The sequence below is a fragment of the Chelonoidis abingdonii genome, chromosome 1, assembly GCF_003597395.2.
Source record: "Chelonoidis abingdonii isolate Lonesome George chromosome 1, CheloAbing_2.0, whole genome shotgun sequence".
Classification (NCBI taxonomy): Eukaryota; Metazoa; Chordata; order Testudines; family Testudinidae; genus Chelonoidis; species Chelonoidis abingdonii.
In genome coordinates this window covers 119276312-119294495 of record NC_133769.1, presented here as the reverse complement: position 1 = coordinate 119294495, position 18184 = coordinate 119276312, and the positions used below count along the sequence as shown (strand labels likewise).

The following is an 18184-nucleotide window of genomic DNA, read 5'->3' as shown; positions in this document are numbered from 1 at the left end:
AGCAGGGGGGAAATTGTCAACTGAGACTAGCCCACTTCCACCTTAAGGTGCCACAAGGACTTCTTATTGGTTTTGATCATACAGACTAACACGGCTACCACACTGAAACCTTTCTTGGAACTGCAACCTTCCCGGTCTCTCAGGTATTGGAGGCAACCTCACAGCAGTCAGGAGTCAAGGATCTCATGCACTATATATATTCTTCTTGTCCTTGAATCTCAACTGGTGGAGAGGTTTATTGACACTGATCTGAAAGGAGATTTACTGTATAGGGCTTGAGGAGTGATGCATGAAATGTTGGGTGGATATGGAGGGACCGGAGAAGTTGCAACTTAAATGTGTTTTCCCACCATAAGCAAGAGACAAACTCTGACCGTCAGAGATCATTTGGTCAGGGAGCCTATGGAGGAGGACGATGAAGGTCACCGGCAGCTGACTCATTGCCTCAGCCAAAAGTAGATCATCTCAGGGGATGAAATAAATCATCTTTGTTTGTCTATGATCTTGAGGACTATGATGTGGCCCTTGGAGCATGGGAGCTCCGCAATGAAATCCAGAGTGATTGAGATCCAGGGTCTGGCCAGTCTTTAGGGGTATTCAGGCACCCAGGGTCTTCGTATGAGGTTTCTTAGTACAAGCACATATGGTACAGGATCTACACAGGCCCAGACTTCAGCATGCATAGCAGCCCACCAGAAAAAAAGGCAATAGTATGAAAAATCTTGAAGTCACCAAATGGCCTGGGAGTGGAGCATCGTGGCATAAACATAGTATTTCTAACTGGGCTTTCCCCTATGGAATTGACATATGTTACCCTGTCCTGCATGGACTGTTGCATCTTAGCCATTCCCTTTTCAGATGGAGTCCCCTGGTGGAGGTACCTTCCTGAATGGCTGTCTGAAGGAGGATCATAACATCTAGGCAGAATCATAACATCTAGACTTCAGGACATGGGGTGGTTCCAGACTGAGGTCCTCATTCCCCTGGTGATAATCCCTTTTACATGACAAGCCATCTGCTTTCCCATTTCTGGTCCTCAGATGGTATGAACTACTGAAGCCAAATTGGAAGAAGAAAAGTGCCCTTGTCTTGGGTTTAGGACCAGAGCGCTCTGAAGGTATTCAAAATTTTTATGGTCAGTAAAGACACATACTGGGTTTCGGGCCCCCTCCAAATAGTGTTGTCACTCTTCAAAAGTGGATTTAATAGCAAGTAGCCTCTTTGTCCAGTATTTTGTAATTCCTTTGAGAAGTTTGTGTTTGTGTGAATAATACATGCAAGTGTGTAATAGATTGGGACCCAAACTGTGGGACAGAGCCAGAGCAAGAGGCAGGCTGGAAGCATCTACCTTCACCACAAATGGGTGACTGGGGTCCACGTGTGCCAAAAGGGGGGCTGTTATGAAGGTGATTTATGACCTCATCAAAGGCTTGCTGTGCTTCAGGTGACCAGGCAAACATGATGAACCTGTGGAGAAGGGAAGGCGGGGGGAGATTTGCCCTAAGAAATTCAAAGTGAATCTTTGGTAAAAAGTATCAGAGGGGTAGCCGTGTTAGTCTGGATCTGTAAAATCAGCAGAGAATCCTGTGGCACCTTATAGACTAACAGACGTTTTGGAGCGTGAGCTTTCTTCATTCCTTCCTCGATCCCGGAGATTGGTACGTGCTCTCGACATGAGGGACGCATATTTTCATATCGCGATCTACCCACTGCACAGGAGGTTTCTTCGTTTCGTAGTGAACTGTCATCACTACCAGTTTGCAGTTCTGCTCTCGGCCTCTCCTCGCCCCTCGAGTTTTTACCAAGTGTATGGCATGAGTCGCGGCCTACTCCGTCGTCGTCACATCATTGTCTTCCCTACCTCGACGACTGGCTGATTCGAGGGGCTTCGAGGCCCAGGTGACCCGGCACGTACAGTTCATCAAAGATTTGTTTCTCTCGTCTAGGATTGATCATCAACCTCGACAAATCCATCCTGCTCCCAACTCAGGAAATAGAATTTATAGGAGCACTGCTGGACTCGAATCGAGCAACAGCCAGTTTGCCTCCTCAACGGTTCAGAGCGATAGTTCTCTCGTTCAGGGCTCCAATGCCTTCCCCACTACCACTGCCGCACCGTCCTCGGCCTCCTCGGTCACATGGCGCGTGCCCTTGTGACGAAGCACGCGAGACTACGCATGTGCCTCTTGCAACTCTGGCTCGCCTCAGTCTTTCGGCCACGCAGGAATGCCCTGGACATGATAGTTCCAGTACCATCACACATATTGGGCTCCCTCAACTGGTGGCTGGACCCCGCCCTAGTGTGCGCCGGTCGGCCGTTTCATCCGCCTCAACCCTCGCTATCCCTGAACGGATGCTTCCTCGCTGGGGGGGCGCGGCACCTCGGCTATCTGCAGACCCAAGGTCTTTGGTCCTTGCCAGAACTCCAACTCCACATCAATGTCCGCGAGCTCAGGGAGGTCCGCTTGGCATGCCAGGCATTTCGCGAGCAGCTACAGGGCCGTTGTGTGCCATTTCACGGACAACACAACGGCCATTGTATATATAAACAAGCAAGGAGGAACCGATCTTCTCCCCTTTGCCAGAGGCTCTGAACTCTGGGACTTTTTTGATAGCCCAGTCGATCATGATAGCCTCCTTCCTCCCGGGGGTCCGGAATACTCTAGCGGACCGCCTGAGCCAATCGTTCCTGACACACGAATGGTCCATCCGTCCGGACATCCTGTTTTTTGTTTTCCGGAAGTGGGCTTTCCCCAGATAGACCTGTTCGCCTCCAAGGAGAACAGGAAGTGTCAGTGTTCTGCTCCCTGCAGGGCCGCTCCCCGGGCTCCCTCTCGGACGCCTTTCTCATTCCATGGATGAGGGTCTCCTGTATGCGTTTCCACCGTTCCCGTTAGTCCACAGGGTCCTGCTCAAGCCTACGCAGGGACAAGGCCAAGCTGATCCTGATCGTTCCGGCGTGGCCGAGACATTATTGGTACACCATGCTGCTCGACCTGTCCCTGGCACCTCCAATATCACTACCTCTCTACCGGACCTTATAACACAGGACTTCGGCAGGCTTCGTCACCCAGACCTCCCGTCCCTCAACCTGACGGCATGGCTCCTGTCTGGTTGAACGAGTCTGAGCGCCAGTGCTCCGCCGAGGTCCAACAAGTCCTTTTAGGTAGCAGGAAACCCTCTACGCGGGCCACGTATCTCACAAAGTGGAAGCGATTCTCATTCTGGTGTGCACGGAGTTCCATGGTCCCTACTGCCGTTCCGTCTCTGTAGTCCTGCGACTATTACTCTATCTCAAGGGCCAGCCTAGCCCCTCTTCCATTAGGGTCCATCTAGCCGCAATCTCCACCTTCCATCCTGGAGAGTCCGGTACTTCCACCTTTTCAAACCCCATCGTTTCCAGGTTCCTTAAAGGATTGGAGAGACTCTATCCTCCGGTTAAGCCTCCTTCCCCTACGGGGGATCTGAACTGGTACTCTCTAGACTCATAGGCCCCCTTTGAGCCGTTAGCAACCTACTTCTTACTATATCTGTCATGGAAGATGTCCTTCCTGGTAGCTATCACCTCTGCCAGACGCGTATCCGAGCTCCGTGCGTTGGTCGTAGACCCGCCTTACACCATCTTTCACAAAGATAATGTGCAGCTCCGACCACACCCAGCCTTCCTTCCGAAGGTTGTCTCACCATTCCATCTTAATCAAGATATTTTCTGCCGGTCTTCTTCCCAAGCCGCACACATGCCGCCGTGACCAGCAGCTGCACACCTTAGATGTCCGCCGGCCCTGGCATTCTACATCAACAGGACTAAAGCCTTCAGACGCTCGCCCCAGTTATTCATAGGGTGGCAGAGCGTATGAAAGATCTCCCTGTAACTTCACAGCGGATTTCATCATGGTAACATCGTGTATCCGGACGTGCTACGAATTGGCTCACGTCCGCTTGGCCGGATCACCGCCCATTCTACTCGGGCTCAAGCCTCTTCGGCTGCTTTCCTGGCCCAAGTCCCCATCCAAGACATATGCCAGGCGGCTACTGGTCGTCCGTGCACACTTTTACATCGCACTATGCGCTGGTTGATCAGTCTCGAGACGACACGCCTTCGGTACGGCGGTCTTGCTTTCTGCAACGTCTCACTCCGACCCCACCGCCTGGTAAGCTCGGGAATCACCTACTGGAATGGATATGAGCAAGCACTCGAAGAAAAGCAAGGAGGTTTACTCACCTTTGTAACTGTTGTTCTTCAAGATGTGTTGCTCATATCCATTCCACACCCGCCCTCCTTCCCCTCTGTCGGAGTAGCCGGCAAGAAGGAACTGAGGAGCGGTCGGGCTGGCAGGGATATATATCAGGCGCCATGGCGGCGCCACTCCAGGGGGTGCCCTGCCGGCCCACCGAGTGTTGCTAGGGTAAAAGTCTCCGAACATGCACGCGGCGCACGCACACCTACTGGAATGGATATGAGCAACACATCTCGAAGAACAACAGTTACAAAGGTGAGTAACCTTGTTTTTTAAGTAGAATATCTTTTTTTGGGAGATGTTTTGGTATATTATGGTACATAGTCCCTTCAGAGTTAACACCCATTCCCTCTCTCATTCCTCTGATAGTTGTATTCATTCTTGATTTTCCCAAAAGTGCGGCTGCCAGCTTTTCATGTAATGATGTCTTTGTTCTTCACACACTGCCGCATTGTTAGTGTGTGATACCACGAAGGCCTCAGCTCTCCTTTGGTGGCTGATTGGATCTCGGATAAATTGTTGTCAGGCACCCAATGGAATAGGCACTGTTTAGGGAGGGGGAGAGGAGGACTTGAGTTAAAACTTCAGATTGTTTGTCTCCAAGCATAGTGAGGGGGCAGTGCCGGGCACAGGAAGTGGAGATAGCAAAGTAAATCTCACTGAGGTAGTGTTATATTGTGTAGACTGAGCTGCTGTGTTCTCACTGTTACTTCTCTCTCCCCCTTTTGTTCTGACTGCAGGTAAATTCTACTGTAAACCTCACTACTGTTACCGACTCTCTGGTTATGCTCAAAGGAAGAGACCAGCAGTGGGGCCTCTGTCAGGAAAGGTAACTTTTTATTCTAATCTGACATGTTGGGTGCAATGGGTTTTGACCTCTCCTATTGGAAAAATGTGTGTTTTTGCAGAGGGTAGAAGATTGTAATGAATCACATTATGTTTAAATGTCATGAAGTCTTGCCTGTTTGTAAAGAGGTAAATTCAAGAGCAATCTGTGTTGTAATTATCAATCTCTTATGTTTTTGTGGGTCTGATTAAGAAAGAAAACCCCATCCCACACAGTCTAGGATTTTGATATTAGTTTCTTTTTTAACTAAAATAATTACTGACGCCTGCAAACACTAGAAGAACTAGAATGACAAAGTTGACAACCTTTCTGCTTATTGGAAAGACTTCGTTAAAATGAAGCCAATGCTTTTCATTTCTCTTCAGGAAATTCAGTCTCATCTTTATGGGCTAGGATTTGGGTTCTGAACCAAACCTACTTGCATAGGCCAAAATTGAGCTCTTTCTTAGGAAGATTTGTCTTGCATTAATAGGAACCTGTTGCTAGAAAGGAATTGCTTTTCGTCACTTAATACTAACAGGTAGAATCATGCTTGGAAAAGAGGGCCAGGTCATACTGTGTAGTTCAGAAAGGGCTCCCTTTTTACTTCCTGCACCCCATAAAGGAACAGTTGGGCTTATTTTCTGTCCCTGTTTCACTTTGAGTCTCTCTTCCTACATTCTCTTTGGAAAGTTACATTATAGTCCTGAGCAGTGTTACCTTCTCAAATCCTATTAAGTTTGCTTTCAGCTCTCTCCTACTTGCTCAAAGCTGGACCCTCTTCTGTGTGGAGTTTTTGTTTTCTACAGTAAGTGTTATCTCCCCTCCCCCGTGCCCTACCATTACCATAGCAAGTTAATGCTGTGCTTCCTTCGGCTGTGCAGGGGAAGGATCGAGGCCCATTGCTGCTTTGCTTCCTTCTGAAGTTGAAGGGCAAAAATGGATCGTAACTCTTGTGAGCAAGCTGTAGAAATATCACCTCTTTGCTTTTCTTAGATGTATAAACTGATCTTCAGAACATAAATAATCAGATGATGATGCAGTAGTTGGGCCCGACTCCTGAGTATCGTGTCCAGATGCTGCCTAACCCATAAATAATCAAATGCTGCTGTTCAAGAGATGGTTGGGTGTGTTCAGTGTTAAAACACACTGCTCCAAATTAAAAATAATTACTTCCAAGGGGTTTCCAATTTCTTCTTTGTTTTTTTTTTCTTTTTTCCTTTCCCTCATTTCACAGGACAACAAAGGATCCTTGCAGGAAGCCATGGCAGCTGAAGCAAGTGGACGGGCAAATTCCATAGCCATTTCGGCAGAGAGGACTCCAGGTAGCTCCGCTTCATTCTTTGGCAGGGTGGTGAAGTACTCTCTCAGCCTCTTTGACAAAGTTAGGGTGGCAAGCCAGCGCCTGCAAAGCACAGTTTCTTCGGTCGGGCACCAGGTAGCCCAAAATCCTTTGGACTCGTTTTTCATGTGTCAGCTGATGGCTTTTGGGGTCCCCTTTCTCTATGTCCAGTCAGAGGTTCTTGTGCAAATCCTGGGGGAGTTTTATCGGCAGACTGCTGACCAGTAAGATTTTAACATGACCTGACTTTGTAAGCTGTATAATTTGTGTGAATTTTGGGAATTTCTTTTGTGTGGTGGCTTTGGGGCCTGGACTCTCTATCTTTCAAGGGCATTGTCTAAAATCATTCTAGGTGAACACAGATACTCAGTTCAGGATTTCCTTGGAATGAGCCCAAATAAAAAGGCTTGATCTGCGAAGTCTGCACTGTAGTATTAATAGAACTGAAGGTCTCTCTGGACTACAATAACTCATAGACTGGATTTCTGTGTTCACCTGAATTCTGGATATAGTGCCCATCCTCCCACGCTTCTCATTAAGCTGGTATCGGAATTTTAAAAAAAAAATCCCTGTTGCTGTCTTTGGACTGTGGCTACTTAAGAATTCTTGGTGTCTTCTGCAGCTAAAGGAAACCAGTTCCTTAAACTCTTGAACTCCTTGGTGCTGGCAGATCATAGGGCTCTCCCCTCGTTGTCAGAACATGTGCTGCTCTTGGCAAGTTGTTTTGGGAATTGGGTTATTACAGCATGTGTCGTGTTGCTAGGGATAGTCTGCTCTATCTGAAAGCTCTAATTCCTTCTAACTTGGGAGAAATGTTCTGTCTGTGCCACAGACTCTCATCTGGCCCACCTCCTCAATTGTCTTTACTGAAAACTGCAGTTTAGTGGAGAAGGAAAAGGTGAGATGGGGGGGCAAGAGGGAAGAGAGAGTTGGTTTCTAGTGTATGGGCCCTGAATACTGTGGATAAACTAAAACAGTTGCTTTTAGGAGAGCGACAATATTAAATAGTCACCCTTTATGTAGCAAAATGTCCCCAGATTAAAGTACCAGATTTAAAACATCTTAAGGGATATAGTCAGCTTAAATTATGCTTTTGTCTGAATTTTTTAAATTATTCATATTATTTATTACAATGTAAGATTATAATTGTAAGTGATTAGAGAATTGTTTTTTCAGTTTTGCTTTGTGCATTTGGCAGCGCTTTGTATGTAGTTAGTTTCACAGTTTCCTCCTCCATTTGTATGGGTTTTCTGCACAGCAAAATGGAGGGGAGAGAAATTTTAAGGAGAATGTCACTGTAAAATTGGAAAAGTTGGCCTTGTGTCTTTGGCAGCTGTAGTACCTTAAACTGTTTTTAACTGCTTTTATTGAGTGATTGGAAGTTGCCTTCCCGTTAAGAATCAGATCTTTCTTGAAAAACAGGGAGAATTGTTAGAAGAGACTTAACTTTTAAGATGAATGGAAAACACTGGCTATTTCTCAGATCTTTACTGTGCAACAAATGCTGGTGGAGAGATAAGTGATGAGGGAAGATGATAGGCCATGGTTTGCTAAACAGGTATGGCCAAATAAATAAATATCTGCTGCTATTGTTATGTGACTGTATGTGACCCTGTGGATAGATCTATGATCCATCTACATGAGAGAGGAATAGAACAGAGCAGACATTATTTTCTTTAACAGCCTGCTTCTGTTTGCCTCAGCAGAAGGGGAATTCCATAACGTTTTTTGGAACACTGGCCCTTGAAAGGGATGTTACATGAGGCAGTATGCACTCATACACAGCACCAAGTATAGTAGAGCTGCTTCTTATATTATTAAAATACCCACTGGAATCGCCCGCAGGGTAGTATAGTGCATTGCATACTCAGCTGTGTGCATGGCTGAGATAAGTGTAACGGTAAGGAGGCGTGTAGTGCTTTACCTCCTATGCTGGAATCTCCCTTTTTAGCTGAGATTTCACATCTCTCCCCAGCCTCTTTGTAGGAAGTCTTAAGTGTGTCTTAAAACTCCTGGCAATAATGAGAAGTGAGATAGAACAGGGGAGATATTGGCTCAAAAGCAGTGTGCATGAGAAGCTTGCTGCAGCTTCATTAACTGCAGGTCAGTTCTCGTGTAGCTAGCACAGCAATATAACTGTCATATGCCTTGTAACCACCTGCCTTTGGATCCTGTTTTGCTGGTTGGGTCAGGAAGTATATGGCTAGTGTTTACAGTTCTTTGAGCTTTTAAAAAGAGAGGTGGGTAGGGGGGAGGATTAGGGCAAGCTTTAAACTACTTGGATTGGTAATGCAGTGAAAGTATGTGATTCTATTCCTGGAAAATCCTAGGGAGGCACATCTCCATTTGATGGATTCCTGACTTTGAACTAGAAATGCCCTCTACGTGCTTAGCTGTATTTTATTAAATTGTGCTAATTAGAGAATATTGCTAGACAGTGTACACTGTAGCACAGACCAATACCTTAAACATGAACCTGTCTGAATTGGAGCAGGGAGCTGTTTCCAAGTCTCTACTTCTCCTGGCTGATGGGCTTGCTACTGTTAGCTTTATATGTTCTAAGAACATTTGACCACCTTTGGGCCAAACACCACCAAATGCAACCTTCATTAACAGTTGCAAATCCTGTAAGAGATGAGCCAGCTTCAGTGATGGTGTAGGCTGCATGTGAAATGTAAACTGGTTGGAAAATCAGCGTAAGTGGCAAAGAAGTGTAATGTGCATGGGCATGGCATTCAGTGGAGGTGCAAAATGAGTATAATTTAGATTATGGAGGAAAAGATGTGTACTATGAAAGGCAAGTAACAGAAAGATGCAGAATAAAGCAGCCCCATCTCATTCTTAATTTATGCTGGCATCATCCCCAACACTGCTGGGGTCAAAAATCAATGCAGGTGTAAGCAGGCAAAGCTTCTGTTCAGTGGGCATTACAACAGCTTATGCTAGGTCTGATGTTTGGTTCCCACCGAATACCAAATGGGTGTAAATTACACTACTTTTCCTTTTACACTCACATGTTTCTAACCCATTTACACTTGGCATCTACTTTACACCACCAATGAGTCTGGCACTTTGTTTCTTAGCCAACTTGGGTGGAAGAGGTGGAAACTTAAATGACCTCCAAACATTGGACGCTATTCAGCGGGCTCAGTCAGCTGAGTTGTGGTGAGGTCACGCTAAGCATTTTCACATGGGATGTTACTAACCTGATCTACATGTGTTATCTTTGCTAAATGAATCACAATGCCGCCACTTTCTAGTTGGCATTAAATGTGGATCATCTTATCCCTTGGGCTGTAATGACTGTAGTTTTAGGGACAATCTCACATCCAAGCTGAGTTTTCCAGCCATCAGTTAGAATCGCAGTTCTGTTGAGGGTTATGTCTGATTTGCCAAGAAGCCTGTGTGCACAATAGGAGGGCTCTAAGAATTTCAGAGAAGTTTATGCGAACTGGCTATGGAAGCACGGTTGTTGCTTCAACTGGGAAAATAGTAATGGGCTTTTGCGCAGCTGATTCCATTCTTTCCCAAGAAACAGGACTCTCTTGTGAAGGAAGGGTGGGGAAAGCTACAACTGTGCTTTTGGTGCTGAACTCTGGCATGCTCGTGGTAGACTCTGTAAGCCTTCTCTGTACTATCTGCTTGTTCGTGTCTGTCTCTCTCTTCTGCATTTGCCCTTGTGCCAAAGTAGCTGCTTTTGCCAAAAAAAAATAAAATAAAAAACCCAACAGCCCTGCTTTTCAACTGTCTCTCTTCCTTCGATAATCTGTAACTGTTGTCTCTCTTGGATTTTTTTAATATGATTTACAGTATTTTTATATGGTTTTTAATATGCTTTTAATATACAAGTGCTGTTTTTGTGTTTTCTTCTAAAGGTCTATAAGAACTTATCTCTGAACTTTTAGCACTTCCCTGACAGGTGGACTTGGAACAGTCTCTTTCAGTGCAGAGCTCATAATAATGCTTGACTTCAGGCAGGTAAAATGTTTCATCCCTGGGACAAGCACTCTCCTACTAGTAATCTGCTTCCTTCCCCACTCACAATGGAAAGTTCAGAAGGGAAACAAGCTCATCTTACCCCTGTAGACATACAGCACTAGATGGCAGGTAGCATGATCTTTGAGAGAGTTGCCTGGCTAGTGAAGTGTGTCCTTCGTGAGCCAGTGAAAGATCCCTGCAGAGGTATTTGGTCACCAAATACAAACGATAGTGAGCAGAATCCAAAAAGCGATAGGGAAGGAAGAGATCAGGGCTCCTACCACGTAGGCCTCTAAATATACAGTGTATATAACAATAGGGGTGCAATAATGAAGGCAAGAAGCCCACTCATGTACATCCCACAGATATGTACAGTAAGTAGAGTCCAAAGTGTGATTCCCTTAACTATCCATCTCTTTATGTGTAGTCTACTGTATATAACAAAGTTTAGCTTACCTATGGAAAGATCTTTTGATGGCTACAGAGGAGAGAGGATGGCTGCTTCTGGTAATGCACATACCCATTAATGTGGGCCACATTTTCAAAGAGGCCCCAACTGGCCATCACTAGCATGTCCAGTTCTGCATGGTTTCTTGTGAACAAAGAACTTACGCACAAACTTTCTTGTATCAGCAAACAATCCACAAATGGGGAATAGTATGTATATACACATCCAAGTGGACTTTATGCACATAAATGTTATCCACATGTGACTGTGCCTAAACTGTCTGTGCATTACCTGTGAATACAGTTCATACACACACAATCCCATTTGCGCACATAGATGAACCTACCTGCACAGAACCCTTCATTTGTGTGTATGATTCTATATCATTATGAATAGAGGCAGTGTTTTAAAAATGTGTCCCTCTCTGTCTTAAACCTTCAACTTTAAAAGATTTGACTACACCTGCTGAAGTAATCTTGTGGTGTAGTGTTTTGTACTTGTTGCTTTCGTTTTATGCCAGCCACCCTGAAGTACCCCTATTCCTAAACCAATAAAACCCAAGAGGTCCATATTTTAGAATTTGGTCTGAAAATTAATGTACCAGATTCTGATCAGACAGAGATGGGGGAAAAGGGACTTTAAACTTCTGCTGTGCCTTGGAAACCTTCACTGGAGTTGGAAGGAATAATAGTATTCTGCATTCATGGTCCATTATACTGAACCTTTCCATAGCTGATCTATAACAGCTCTCCAAAGAGAGCTCATCTGCTGCTCTTCAAACTGGAAGTTTTAGAATATACATTTGAGAGTAATGCCCTGTGTTTCTGGAAACCTAAAAGAGGGTCTGAATTGAAGGATTAGGACCAAGTCCCTGCCCAACGAATCATCTTGTTCCATTGTGGAGTCTGGAAGCTCTCTAGTTGGAATGTGTACTAACCTGTTCCCAGTCCATCCTATTCTTCAGTGTTCTTATCAGGATTCCATGGGGGGAGGATGCAGAGGGAACAGCAGGTTCAAGTGCAGGAAATCTGGAAAGGGGAAAGCTGAAGTGAGGGATTGCGTCTCTCAGATGGATTGAAAGGCAGCTAAACCAACAGTTGCTGTACAGTTGCTATGTGAAAAAGCCTAGAAAGCTTTTGAGGATAAGACAAAATATGCAGTGATGGTCCTGGTATCTGATGCCCACAACAGGATCCTGCTGAGAACACTTTGGGGAGAAGCAGGGCTCTCAGCTCTTCCTTCAGCTTTCAGACCTGTAAACTTGTTCCACAGAATTACTTGTTTGTTTTGTGTGTGTATTTTCTGAAGGGTGATATGAATTTTTCTGGGCACTTTCAGAAGCTACATTAAATGTTTCTCATGACATTAGAAAAAGACCTGTTAAATCTATATAAAAGAGAAGTTGCTGCTTTTTCATTACCTGAGATGATTTAAGTTTCTCCCCTTTGAAAAGCAACATCTGATAAGTGACTGTCTCCTAGGGGTTAGGCTTGGCTCAGGGAGAAACAGGAGTTTATATGAAACAAACTTTGTGATGGAAAACAGGCAAGGAAGATGATCAGTGCCCAGAAAGGTGTCACATCTCCACTTACAGCCTTTTAAACTTTTTCATATTTTAACCTATTCGTTTTGTTTGTTGCTGAAGGGGAATGTGGCCATTTTAAATTATGTAATATTTGTTTTTCCTGTTGCTGTGAAATCAATACACTATTTGTTCAAATGTTACTGCTCTTGTTCAAGGGAATAAATTCCAAGCACTCTCCAGGTTTCCGAGTTTTTCTTTTCCACCTCATTTTTACTTCTGTTGGTTCGAGGAAAGGAATGGTGTGAGTGACCAGGGTTGGGGGGAGACTAGAATTGCATGAGGGTATTTCCAACTGATCTAGTGGACTAGAGAATATTCTTCCCAGAGAAGTGGTGGGAGAGCCCCATCACATGTGCCATCTAACATTGGAAAGTACTAGAGAGAAATCTAGAGGGCAATTCTGCACCTGGAGGAGAAGGGTTAGCAGGTTTTATCTCTAATTTCTGATTCTGTGCTCATGTTCCTGACTGTTCACTGTGCATTTCTAATAAAGGGCATGGTGTGATGGTGGGAAGGCGTTAATATATTTCTGTGGGGAAATTGTCTTAAGGTATGTCTACCCTGCTATCAGAGGTGTGACTGGAGCAGGTGTGTATGTACCCAAGCTAGCTTTGACAGAGCTAGCTTTAGAAATAATAGCAGCAAAGCTGTGGCAATTTGAGTGACAGCATAGCTTGTAGAAGCTCACCTGGGACCCTGGGTCTGTACTTGAGCAGCTAACTGTGCAGCCAGCTGTGTGGCTGCGGCTTCACTGCTACAGCTGTTGGAGCTAGTTCAGGTTCCCATACACCTGCTGCCATCACACTTCTGATTGCAGGGTAGAAATACCCAAAGTTGCTGGGACTAAGGATTCACCTGCTTTGGCAGTGGTCTGCTTTGGATAAACTCATTGTAAATGCTGTTGATTCAACTGTCAGTGGCAGTGGGGAATTTTCATAGGGCTTTACTAATGTCCCAACATTATTTGCCACTCACTGTGAACAAATTAATAAAACCGATATTTGGGGTGGGAGAGGGAACACAAGCATAGACGTGAGATGCAAATCTGTTGTAACAATGAGCTTTTCGCAGCAGGGGCTCGTTCTTACCAAGTATTTGTACATCCCCTAGAATGATGGGACCTTTAGGTGTTACTGTGATACAAATAATAACTAACAGCCGAGGGTTAGGAAACTATACCAGACACAGGGTTTGAGTAACTGAGTGATGCTCTCCTACTGTAACAAGGATCCACTGAAGAAAATACCTGTTAACAATTCCTGAGGTGAGATTTTTTCAAAGGACCTAACTGTCAAAACCGGTCAATATTTAGACTTAAGCCTTCACTGTGTCTTTATATGAATCCCTTCTCCTCTTCCCTAAAACACTTTTCAAGTGAAGTCACACTTTCATGTGGTGGTGTTGCCAGTGGTATCTTTTTCTTCTCACATCTTTCTTCCTCCCCAAACTGGCTGTGTGGTGTCCTGACTGTCGTCAAGGGAGTGAACTGGAATATAGTGCCAAGATCTGTTTTGCTGCTCTCAAGCATGTAGGGGATTAGTCTATGTTAAGAAGCTAATCCTGTGCCCTCCTTGCATGCATCTTACTGCTTCATTGGCATCAGCAGATGGTCTTTGGGATCTGATTGTCTTGTCTGTCTATCTTGTCTGCTGTGAGAGTTCCCTTAACTGCCAGACTGTAAACAGAATATGAAAATCTGCCTTGGTTATCTGTGGGGTTTCTCTCTATTAGGGAAGGGGAACATATGCACTCCAGCTTTTAAAATATTGCTTTTTGTCCTCTAACAATCATGTAAAAACTCAGTGTTGACACACATACACTGATGTGGTCAGAAGTGAATACAAGTCTAACTTACTACAGAGCAACCAAATTCCTGGGACTTGTCCAGGACTCTTTCCAATTATGTGGGTTCTCCCTTCTGCAGAAACTGGACGGGATCTGTTAAAGCTATTTGTTTCATTCTTCTGCAGTGTTGTCCTTTGACTCTCTGCTGATCAGCTGTGCTTACCTATGGGACTGTTCCCTCAAATATTTTGGCCTGTTCTGAAGCTCACTATCTCTTTGTCCATCTCCTATTATAGTACTGGGTGTTGTTCAGGAGACCTCTTTAAAAGGCAGGGTCTCAGGGAGGGAGACACTGAACTGGGTCCTTTGTTCTGAAAATGAACCATGGGTGTTTAGGGTAAAACATTATGTGCTGCTCCATGTAGCAGGGGTTTCACATTGAAGCACAAATGATACAACAACCCTGTGTTCTGCAGCAGCAGCAAAGAGGTTAATTGAACAGCAATTTTATCCCTCACATTCTGCTCTCTAGGGATCAAACACTTGCTTCCAAGATTCAAAACCAGCCTTGGTTGATCTGGTCCCCACCACAGATTCAGTCAAACTCCCTCTCTGGTGCAAAGGGACAAATTATTTTCATCTAAAACCTAGAGGAACATCAGTTTGCGTTATGGGATAAGTCCCAGTGGCTGTCACCTCATTCTCTGTGAAATGCTCACAGATATCACGCACTTTCTCCACTGGTTGCCACTATGCTTTTTCTTTATTATAATTGTCTTGATGCTGCCGCTGTCTTAGTGCACAATGAGAGTTGTGCTCTAAATTCTGCCATGGTAGAGAAGTGGGCGGCACTTCCAGGGTGCATTTGCCCTCCCACAAATTCCACCCCTTGTTTGGGGGCCCTCATTTTTTATACATGAAGCAAAAGCTCTCCCTCTGCACCAGATCACCTTTCCTTCCCCGCAGTAGCCTCCCCACAGCCAGGTGTATGTAATTTAAAATATTTATTAACATACTTAGAAAAACGAGTGCAGAGGAAATTGCATGCATTTTAATTAAAGCCCCAAAGTTCATACTACATCAAATATATATATATATATATATATAATAATTTTTTTTTTTTTTTTTTTTAAAGTATGTTCTACACATGAGCCTGGCAGTATGAGAATGAGGAAAGACAATGAAACAGTTGGCCTAGAAATGATCTTGCAGAGTGTACAAACGTCTTTGATGGGACAGCCAGTCCTATAAAGAGAACAAGTTGACCTTCAGAATGTGCTGGTCACAAAACTTGGCACTTGCCGGTTTGACCCTCCATAGCACCATGTACTTTAAAGAACTTTGTAAACGTTAGTTAAGACTAAGCAGGTCAAATATTGTTTTCATTTTACAGATGAGGAAAGTGAGTCACCACACAGTTAACTGACTTAGCAAAGGTCCCTGGGCAAGTCAGTGGCAGAACCAGCATTAAAACAGGGAAGCCTCCAGTGCTCTAATTACATCATGTTTCCTCTGCTCCATGAATGACTGGTCATGGAGCAGCCACCCCATGCAATACACTCCAGAGAAGATAACTTGTAGTTTTAGTCACTTGCTGAAGTTAGCAACATGGATGAGATTAGGTGACAGTAGCTTCCACTCAAGGTGTTTGTGTTGACACAGGGAGTGGGGGGTGAGCCTTGTTAAGCAGCAAAACCAATGAGGAGTCCTTGTGGCACCTTAGAGATTAACAAATTTATTTGGGCATAAGCTTTCTTGGGCTAAAACCCACTTTATCAGATGCATGGAGTGAAAAATACAGTAAGCAGTGTGTGTGTGTATATATATATATGTACAGCACATGGAAAGATGGGAGTTGCCTTACCAATAGGGGAGTCAATGCTAACGAGGCCAATTCGATTAAGGTAGAAGTGGCCTATTCTCAACAGTTGGCAAGAGGGGGTGAATATCAAGAGGGAAAATTACTTTTGTAGTGCTAACGAGGCCAATACAATCAAGGTGGATGTTGGCCATTTCCAACAGTTGACGACAAGGTGTGAGTATCAGCAGAGGGAAAATTACTTTTTGTAGTGACCCGTCCACTCCCAGTCTTTATTCAGGCCTAATTTGATGGTGTCCAGTTTGCAAATTAATTCCAGTTCTGCAGTTTCTTGCTGGAGTCTGTTTTTGAAGATTTTTTGTTGAAGAATTGCCACTTTTAAGTCTGTTATTGAGTGTCCAGGGAGACTGAAGTACTCTTCTACTGGTTTTTGAATGTTACAATTCTTAATATCTGATTTGTGTCCATTTATTCTTTATGCCTCTCTGCCATGTATATTGGCCAAACCGGACAGTCTCTATGCAAAAGATCCATAGTGTGTTTTTGTGGCACTGACTACCTGAGGCTGACTCACTCCAGAAGCGAACTTAGCAAAGGTTGAGCTTCATTACAAACAGGGACCATAGTAAGGCCAAATTTTCAAAACTGGGTGCATAAAATTAGGCTTTGAAATCTCCATTTAGAAACCTAAGTACAGTGGTGTGGCTTTCCACTGTACTGAGCCATCTACAAATCCCACTGGCATTAGTGGGAGCTAGAGGTGCTCGAAACTTTTGGAAAATTAGCCATCTTTCCTTATGCTTAAATAGGGATTTAGAAGCCTAACTTCAGGCACCCAGGTTTGAAAGGGTTTGGCATGTCCTTAGGAAGACAATTTCCATCATGTGTCCCAAAATGCTTGTTTTAAGCGTTCTGACTTGCTCCACTAGCTAAATGCTGGCTAGTAATATCTTTGTCAAGAAAAACAAACACTCACCTATATCATTTCCTTTGCTGTGAACATGGCGAAAAGCATACAAGCTGTTTCAGATCTCAGTGAAACCAGATATGGCAGAGAATAAAATAACTATGTTCTATGAATTGGGTTTACAGCTGTAGTTCTGTACCCTCTTCTCCAGTGTCCAATACCAGTGATGAGAAAAGATGAAACGAGGCATCTTCTTATGATAAAAAAAAGGGAGGTGTGGAACCTCTTGAATATAAATATATATGCCCATCAAATATAAATGTACATGCATTATGAATTCATTGAAACAACCAAGATGCATTTATCAACTTGCAAACATATTGCAGTGTGCCAGGAACAGCAGCATAAAAAGAAGAGGAATAGTAAGATACTGAATGTAATGTGGAAAGTTTCAAAACAATTTCCAAAGCCAAATAAGTGAACAATATGCCACATGGCACAATCAAGAGAAGTGACTTGAAGGGTGGAAGGAAGGAGGGAATGGAGACCACATAGTCACAGATGGCTTTTGCTTCCACTATTGTGGGGAGAGTGTATAAAGAAGAAAAACTACTCAGCCCCTTTTCCCAGTTCCTTGCAGACACCTGTATTGTTAAAATTGCACTGTAGCAGCTAATCAGCTGCAGCTATCGTCACGTGATGGTAGCTAAACAAAACTGACAGTATAGAATCATCAACAGGGATATGATTTCACGGGAGGTCACAGATTCTGTGACCTTACTGAACTTCCGTGACTTCTGGAGCTTCAGCTGTGCCCAGAGCCAGGGCTGTGCTCCCCTCTGCCCCCGAGGCTGGAGCTGTGCAACCTTATGCCCCTGAAGCTGACCTCTCCCTTGGCCCTCCCTCCCTCCACAATTATTTTTAGTAAAAGTCACGGACAGGTCACAGCTCCTGTGAATTTTTGCTTATTGCCATGACCTGTCCGTGACTTTTACTAAAAATACCCGTAACAAAATCTTAACCTTAATCATCATCAGTCTGTATGACTGAGAAAAGTCTACCAGAGGTGTGGGTTTAAAAAAAAAAACTTTCCTCCAAAGATGTTGGAAATAGTCCAAATCAACTAAGCAAGGACAGTGCAGAATGGTCATTTCATATGAAAGGTTCTAATGTTTCTGGACCGCCATCTCCACAAACGTCCACTGGAAACTCTCTCTGATCCTTCCTCACCTTGGTCCTTATTGATTTGCCAAGAG

At 44.3% G+C, this 18184-nt stretch overlaps 1 protein-coding gene across 1 annotated transcript in view; it reads left to right on the top strand.

Moving 5' to 3' along the window:
• Nucleotides 1–18184, top strand: part of MICAL3 (microtubule associated monooxygenase, calponin and LIM domain containing 3) — a 278656-nt gene that overhangs the window by 171459 nt on the left and 89013 nt on the right. Inside the window, exons 24-25 of the mRNA XM_075069475.1 lie at nt 4979–5067; nt 6302–6389. Of these exons, the coding sequence (XP_074925576.1) occupies nt 4979–5067; nt 6302–6389 (177 nt within the window). The remainder of the gene's footprint in view (nt 1–4978; nt 5068–6301; nt 6390–18184) is intronic.